Raw genomic sequence first — 8862 nt, 5'->3', positions numbered from 1 at the left:
TTCTATTTAAGGGAGAAGAAAAAAATATAGATTGAAAGATGAAATTCAAAACAACAGCTTAATCAACATCAGAAGTCACAGCTAAATAAGAGAAAGCTATTAGCAGTATGAACAGTCAGTTACATCATCATCATCATCCCTAAGAAAGAAATGGGGGAAAAAAGAGGATTAAATAAAACCACTTGTGTGAAAGAAGAAATTTATGGCAAAAAAGAAAAGATGAAAATAGAGCTTTTCAATTTCATCTAAAAACATGCGGCAAAAACACAAAGAAGGGTTAGGCTATTAACACTTGATAATTAACACGAAGTTTATAGGATTTGAACCCCTAAACAACAGCCAATGAAGATATTGCCAATGTATCATCAGCCGTTGCTTGCACCAACGAAAACCAATCCACAGGCTCCTCCAAGCAGCACTGCGTGTAGTGAAATTCAATTTGTAGCCGATGATGAAGAGGCGTTGATGCCATCAGCCCCTTCTTCAAGTCAACCTGCAATTCCCTAATCGGTATTGCAGCCAAAAACCTCTTGATGTACTCCTTACAAGTCTCTTTCCCTCTCGAGACAACCAATTCTTCTTCCTCCGACTTATTGGTGATGGCAATCTCTGTCCCTTCTTTCCTTGATGCCACATTTTCATTCGTTGGTTTGTCATCCAACGATTGTGCCTCTTTAGGAAGGCGTTGTATTGTTGTGTCTTTATCAAATTTGAGGACATAGGCTTGGTTGCAACCCTCGTAAAGCCTCTCACCCAATGTGTCGATGATGTAGTAAGCATCCTGTTCGACCTTCAAGATGAAAAAATGATCATTCCAGCTTACAACGTAGATCAGAGGGTCAGTATTGCTAGCATTGTCCAACCCAGAATGACTGATCTCATCCCATATGCTGTCAAAGGACATAGCACCATGGAGGAAGTCAAAACCTTCTTCCACCTCTTCTAGCCCTTCTGGGTGGAAGAATCCAATGAAGGATTTCTCAGGAACCACACGGAGAGATCGAATTTTGGCTTCAAGGACTGTCTCAAGATCAAAATGTTTGTCGGGAAAACGCTCCATGTAGGTAGCATTTTCACAGAGATTCCTCCATTCTAAGGAACCTTCTCGGATCAGGCTGTCTAGTTGGGACTTGATAGGCATTTGCTTGGGATTGGACTGGAACCAATCAGCAATGACGGCAACCAGGGCTGTACATGCACTCTCACCTGCAGCCCGTTCACTCCTTTGATCGATTGATGCAAAGAAAACTTGGGTTTCGAGCTTCATTTGTCCATCACGGCTTATTACTTCCTTTTTCTCCCAGCTGCCTACTGCGAAATTGTCATCCCCAAATTCAGAGGCCGCTGATGATCCACCGTATGCAGTTGAATCTTCTGCTTTATTTCGCTGCCAGATTGATAGGCAATTTCAGGATATGAAACAATACTGTTCAATCATAGGGAAACAAAGACATGGGAAGAAAATAATACAATTATAAAATGACCCAAGTGCGACAAACTCGAAGCATTCGATAGAATGAACAACCTTTCTTCTCACACAAGTCACTAGAAACCAACTCATATCATATTTCCACCTTAAATACAAAAGATGCAATGCCAAATATGGATATTTACATATTTAATAAAGGCTATCATCATTCATTCGAATTCGCATGCATTGTCAACCAAGTGGATTTGCAAAAGTGAGGTAAATGCAATGACCTCTACACCAAAAAGAAAAAGGTTTCATCTAACATGGATATAGAAGCTTGCTAATCTTGAAATATAGTTTCAATCAGGAAATGAAAAGCAACTAATAGAAAAACAAGAAAGAAATCAAGAACAGATAAATACCTCAAAAGTGGATTCATCAGAGGAACTAAGTTGTCGGCGATCAAAATCAATGTCGTCTCCACCTTCTTCTCGACAATCTTTTTTGAGCAGAGGCTCTCCCTTGGCTTTGGGCGATCTGAAGCTCAACTTCCTCTTTTTCCAAGGGAGGATACTGCGCTTTGAACTCTGTCGCAACCACTGATCATTGACCGATGCAGTCAAATTCCCTGCATCTGATTTGTGATTGCTATAGTAGATCCAGTCCTCGTCTTCACTATTGGTTGCATTCGAGTAAGCCGACACTCCAGCAAAATTTGCATAAGTCAATGATCCATAACTGACAGACTTCCGAACACTAGAATCCTCTTTTCCTTCCTCTGATTCCCCTGCATCAAGATCATCGAGCGAGTCCGTGTCAAACGGGTAATTGTACTCAGCATCCTCACTTCTGACAGAAATCCTCCCGTCACTGCCCTCTTCTTCACGGCATGCCTTCTTCGTTCTTCGAGCTGAAACGTATTCTGTGAAAACTTTTACTTTTCTCAAACCTGCTTTAAGAGCAGAAACCTCATCTTTCTCAGTTGATAAAGCATCTGCAGATTGCGGTGATGATGCAAAAGATGCTACTGATCTCTGGACTGTCTCCAAGGGTTCCTGGGAAGTCCTTAATTCCAGAAAGCTGAGAGATAACTGCATGATGGATGAACTTGGCATCAACGAAACATAAATAACAAAAGAGGGACTAGACTTGTGATGTTAAAGAAGTAAGAACATAATGAAATATACAACAAACAAGAAAGCCTAATTGAAACCAAGGTTTTGAATACCGTTCCGTACCGGCCTGTATCTGTATGTACCGTTCCACAAACAATCGGGTACAAAAACAGTTTCGTTTCGTTTCACCTAACTTATCGGATAGTTTCGATCAATTTTGGCCATACTGGAACTTTTCATCTGATTTTTGTAAAATCCAGAGTTTTGTCTGGCACTTCATATGAGTTTTTTCACTATTACATCAGGTTGTTTAGTAATGACCTTATACTTTACATCAGGTTCCGCAAGCAATGGTATGTGTTTCCGTCCTCTTGAGATATTTGGAACTTATTATTGGTTGTTTTGTAGCAAATTTTTGGATATATACTTGTGCGATAAATAAAAAACAGTATCTAAAAATTAATCAATACTGGTATGTACCACACTAATGAACAAAAAGGTATTTTAGCCGGTACAAATTTCAAAACCTTGATTGAAACCAATTGAAAAGGCACTTACACAAAGTGAGGGGCTGCACTGGCTGCTGCCACCAGGGACCAAGAGAGGAATGCTAATTTCGACCTCTTTTTCTTCACTTGCCGAAGCGAATTCTGCAAGGTTCAATGATGCAGTTGCAACAACAGGTACCTTGTTAATTGGTCCTTTGTTCAAGCCCTGAATCGTAAAAAAAGAGTCAGACTCTTATCAGATGATTTACTAATCAGGTTAACAACTTCAAACTCGAAAGGTTAAACAAAATATTACATTCAAAAAAATAAAATAAAATAAAAAAATCTAGAATTGTTGAAAGTTTGACATATCTCAGGCCAACAAACCTGTTATGAAAGTTCGAAAATTTAACTAGATCTCTTAAAGTGAAGACAGAAACTTATCTCCATATGTTGTAGCCTCCACATCGAAAAAAGAAAAAACAATTCCATAAATATAAGAACGTTTTCCAATTACATAGTTCTGACTTCTGAGAATTTTGCACCCCGAAAGGCTTAGATCAACAAATCAAAACCAACCCAAGAACTGGAAATTCCATGTAAAATAATCATGAGAATCTAAATTCATAGTACAAAATACCAATTTATCACCCCACAAAAATAAATAAATAAATAAAAAATATTCCCATTATCCATTTCTTGATGGAAAAGTCAAACCCTTTGGCCTCTGTTTGGTTGCACCCTTTGGCCTCTGTTTGGTTGCTTAGAAAACTGAGGAAACTTCAAAACAATTAAAATGTAATTTCAGACTAAAATTATTAAAATAATACTTTCACTTGAACCAAAGATTTCTAGACTCCTAATTCCTACAGTTTCTCAGCAACCAAACAAGTCCAATCAAACAAAAGAACCAAGAGAAAATAAACAAGAGCAACTTCCAATATTATCTACCAAACCTAATCACAGATGAAGCTCGGTAAATCAAGAAAAATAAAGAAAACCCAATTCAAAACCTCAACAAATCAAGAAAAGAAAACAAGAAAAAGAAAGAAAAACAAAAACCCAATTCAGAACTCACGTTGAAGACCGTGAATGTGACTTCCCAGGGATGAAACGAGCCCTCCTTATACGCCGAAAAGCTACAAACACTCCGAAACTCCTCGTTCCATTCCACAACCCCATCCTCTCTCATACTCTCCTCTTTCGTATAATTCCTCCTCACACTTCGCCTCAGATAACTCAGCCCATTACTCTTCGAACCCTTCCACTTAATCTCAACCGCCAATCGCCCAAATTCTTCGATTTCCGACCCTTTTCCTGACAATCTACACAGGCCTTCAAGCCGACAAACGATGATCTTCGCTTCAAATTTCTTCGATGGTCGCCACTTCATCATCTTCACAGCCATTGCTTGACTGATTGAATTTCAATTCGGTTCTAAACAAGTACTAAAAAGAGTGAAAGTTGATGTGTCTTCGAATTTTGAAATTCGAATGATGAGGATTGGTGTTGTGAAGATCTTTGGGGGATTATTGTTTATCAGAATTCAGAGATTGAAGGAGAAAGAAAATGAAGGGTAAATGGGTTGTGGGTATATAAGCATATATAGTTTGATCATACTGTTGTTTTATGCTCCATACAAATCTTTGAGAAATCTTTATTTATACAACCGAACCCCTGTAGAGAGAGAGAGAGAGAGAGAGAGAGAGAGAGGAGAGAGGAGAGAGAAAGGCCGGCAGAAAAATCCACCCCACCACCACCTAAGAACCAACGTCCATATTGGGAGTGTATTTTGCACAATAGTCCCTGTACTATTAATTATTTATTTTAATTATCCGGTTTGGTTTTCCAACTATATTTCAGTTGGATCATAATTTGGACTTTGACTTTTTTTATATATTTTAATTCAAAATTAAAATAATAATTTACGAGTAAGGTTCATTCCTAAATTACAATAAAACATATGGTTGGCAATCACAATTCTTTTCTTGAAAAAACATTTATAACATTTTTTTATTTGATGTAAAATTTATACAAAAAACGGAAAATATTTATTTGATAATTGTCTTTTTTTTAATAATTTTTTGATTTATTAAGAAAATATTTGTAAAAAATAGACAGAATATGTTGGCTTTTTATAATAACTTTTTGACTTTTGATTAATTTAATCACTTTCCAAACAGAAATATATTTAGGGTTAGTTTGGGAAGTGGGTTGGCTTTTTGACTTTTTTTGCTATTTTAGCCTGGGCTAAAAAGCTTGGTTTGGGCAGGACTTTTTGACTTTTTGGCTTTTTTGACTTTTTTTGTGAAAGAAAAGTGTAAGAGCATCTCCAACGGTAGTAGGCATTTTACCTATCTAAATATTACTATAAAGTATATATTTTATTTTGCCTATCGACTGTTTTATGTTTTTACTCCAACCATGCCCTTTATTTTAGCTATTTATCCAAATACTATTAATTTTATAGAATGTCACGTCAACAACAAATATGGAGGGAAATGATCCTAATGATTGAATACATTTTGCCTAGCATTGAAGGTTAGCTACATGTAGCTAGTGAATATGAGTTGAGGCAAAATGCCTAATCATATGCCTAGTGCATTGGAATTGAAAAAAGTGAATCACACTAGGCATTTTAACTAACAAGTATTATATGCCTAGTGCATTGGAGATGCTCTAATGATTATGAATTGGATGTGATGTTTTATTTTTTGTGGTTAAAATAACCTATTTTATCTTTTGTGGTTAAATAGCCAAAAAAGTCCCATATTCTTCTTCCCAAACAGTACTTCCTGTTTTTATATATATATATATATAATTGTTAGAATTTTCGCCCAAAAAAATTGAATTGATAATCAAGTTTTACCGTAATTTGAAAAGGAAATTTGTTGGTACATGATTTATTTAATAGTTTTACTACACGCACTAATTGATATACTAATTAGTGTACCAACATATATTAAGACATTATCATTTCAAATTTATGAACCCCATTCATTATATAAACTACAAAGATATAAAACCTCTAAGATCATGCTACATTATCTATTAGTAAATTAATTGATATACCAATTGGTGTATATAATTTTATTCTTTATTTAATTTTAAATTCAAAAAACATAAAAAGATTAAGGAGTGGATTATAATTTCTAATTTATGTTCTATCACTTCTCATCAGGGTACATTTGAGCTAAATGAATCTGCTCCTGAAAAAGAAAAAAGGAAAAAAAAGAATAATGCTATATATAAAATTGGTATATTAATTAGTGTATTAATAGATAATATGGCATAATTTTAGAAATTTTGACTATTTGTAATTTTATAATAAATAGGATCGATAATAATATCATAATACATGTTAATACACTAATTAATATTAATTAGTACATGTAATTCTACCGAAAAAAAAAAAAAAAACATAACAAAATCTGTAAAGATTTTATAGATCATTCGTATCTGTAAAATTGAATGTGAGTATTGGTCTGACATATGAAATTTTATCTATCAAATTAGTTTTTGCTTGATTAGTGCATCAAATGGGCCCTAATATCAAAATTAGATGTCATTTATACATTTGATAAAGTTGACTATACGAAAACAATTAGTCAAAGTTGTGAATAATGGCAAAATTTTGGAGACTTTACCATATACACACCCACCATACGCATTTTTATTTATACTATTTTCTTTTTTTAGTTACAATTAATTTTCTTTTTACTTTTAACTTATGAGATCTTTAATTATGTCTTATATACTATTTGATTAATTATAACTTTTCTTTTTATAGTTATAACTTAAAAAATATAAAATTTTGTCATTTTCTTTTCTAATTATAAAGTGCATATTTCCGTTGAGTTTACATCATCTGTTTGGTTTGTTTAATTTACCATGACGGAAGAAGGGATGTGTTTAATTATACTAAAATTATAAAATTATTATATTTTTATCAAATTTCAAACAAGATCTTTGTAATTTATCTAAATACAAATTTAACAAAATTCATAAAGATTTTATACATGAGATATTAAAATCTATAAGATATTATACATGAGATATTCAACACCTAACAAATGTGTTGAATTCCCTCCGATCCAAACTAGAGGACACTGTCTATAACACCCCAACTTTTATTACTCAGATAATATTACATTTTTCTTTTAAATCAATCCATTTCAATAATAATAAATATCAAAGGTATTTAGAAATGAATAAATTACAATGTTCTCTCTCGTGTACATGTAATGAAATACAATATAAGCTCATAGGCGTTACGTCATTTTACAAAATAACAAAATATATAAAAAGGATTAACCCTTTTTACAACACATTGACATTCTGCCTGCATTTAAAAGGTCTCATGGCAACAAGTAACAGATTTTAAGTCTCGAGTAACTCTTCACTCCATACCTGAAAAATGATTAGCAACATGGGATGAATACAAAAGTCCAGTAAAAATCCCAATAATCCTAAACAATAGCAATATATAGATAGCTATGATCATGAATACTCCACGTATATATATATATATATATAATGTGACATTTCATACTTCAAAACATGCTTACATAAATACAATTTTTCAAAAGATTTTCTTTAACATAACAAGAAACAAAGACATGTTCTTACCTTTCAAGACTTTTCATTTGCATTTAAAGAAATCTCAATCATTCATAACATTACCACAGTCTCCTAAGATCGATCAAAACAATATACTCGTCCTACATTACAACTCATTATGGCTACAAGGACAATTACTATATATTATGGTCTTAAGCACAAGTGTAAAATGAACGTTCACAAATGCATGTTTATATAAGCAACAAAAGACGGGTCAACGCGCATTACCATATTTTACCAATCACAAGCACGGAAAACCAATGATGCATCCCTTCTCATCACAACACAAGTATGAAGATGCATTATGCGTAATTAACACATAACAGACCTCGGCTTCATCAAGCCATAACTACCACAGCCCACTTTACCGGGCGCGAGCCAGAGGGAAGAGGAACCCATTTCAAAGTGCCAAACTTTACCAATCCTCGAGCCGGAGGGGAGATGAACCCATTCACACTTTACCGGGCGTGAACCAGAAGAAAGAGGAATCCATGTCAAAGCGCCAAACTTTACCCGGGCGCAAATCCGAATGGGAGAGGAACCCATATCAATGTGTACTTTCATTCAATTCAACAATTGATACATTATTCCAAATTTCACAAATTATTCAATAACGTCAATATCATCCTCTACCGATGCCCAATAACACAGCCTTATAAACAACAAGTACCAAGTCCATGAATTCAATTTCATCCTCTTGATTTAGATTTTATCAACATTTATACGTTACATAACTTTCATCTTTCAACTCTAATTAATTCAACTTCCAATTCACGCCAATTTCAAAACTCATAATTGAAGTCTCTTCCATCACTATTACTTCTCATTTCATAAAAGTATATAAATGTTTTATTGATTTTCAAAATTTATTTTTCCTTCTCTCCAAACACCCAATGCCCACACCAAATCGTCACATTTTTCTCATTAATTATCAAAACTCAATTATTAATTTATTTTCATAATCCAACACATATGTAACACAAATTAATCATATCTCTCAAATAAATAAATAACCAAAGGATTTGGGACTTTTCATCACAACTCTAAAAAATGAGATTAACCAATCCACAAATCTTTCAATACACATAACATTTATCAATACCCTTTTATTTCTCTGAAATTCTGATTTTTTGACAATTATTACAACTTAACAATTATAAAATCATAAATAACAATTAACACAAATTATATTCATGATAACTTTCCATTTTGTTTTACATACCCATTT

At 33.7% G+C, this 8862-nt stretch overlaps 1 protein-coding gene across 1 annotated transcript; it reads right to left on the bottom strand.

Annotated features, from left to right (window-relative positions):
* Positions 1 to 75: 75 nt before the first annotated feature.
* Positions 76 to 4776, bottom strand: LOC114257893 (uncharacterized). The gene is made up of 4 exons (XM_082911695.1): positions 4093 to 4776; positions 3085 to 3240; positions 1834 to 2502; positions 76 to 1387 (listed from the first exon to the last, which is right to left on the bottom strand). The coding sequence occupies exons 1-4, from the start codon at positions 4420 to 4422 to the stop codon at positions 329 to 331; spliced, it is 2214 nt and encodes a 737-aa protein (XP_082767821.1). The 5' UTR covers positions 4423 to 4776; the 3' UTR covers positions 76 to 328.
* Positions 4777 to 8862: the final 4086 nt, after the last annotated feature.

Source organism: Camellia sinensis, unplaced genomic scaffold, assembly GCF_055761805.1.
Source record: "Camellia sinensis isolate YWXY unplaced genomic scaffold, ASM5576180v1 Unanchor12, whole genome shotgun sequence".
NCBI lineage: Eukaryota > Viridiplantae > Streptophyta > Magnoliopsida > Ericales > Theaceae > Camellia > Camellia sinensis.
This window is presented reverse-complemented; position numbering and strand designations above follow the sequence as displayed.

Excerpts from the sequence above, each read along its gene's own strand:
- LOC114257893 (XM_082911695.1), bottom strand. The coding sequence starts at position 4,422 with ATGGCTGTGAAGATGATGAAGTGGCGACCATCGAAGAAATTTGAAGCG. Across the intron at positions 2,503-3,084 it reads AGTGCAGCCCCTCACTTTGT|TTATCTCTCAGCTTTCTGGA; the intron begins GTAAGTGCCTTT and ends TCCATCATGCAG. Across the intron at positions 1,388-1,833 it reads CTGATGAATCCACTTTTGAG|CGAAATAAAGCAGAAGATTC; the intron begins GTATTTATCTGT and ends TCAATCTGGCAG.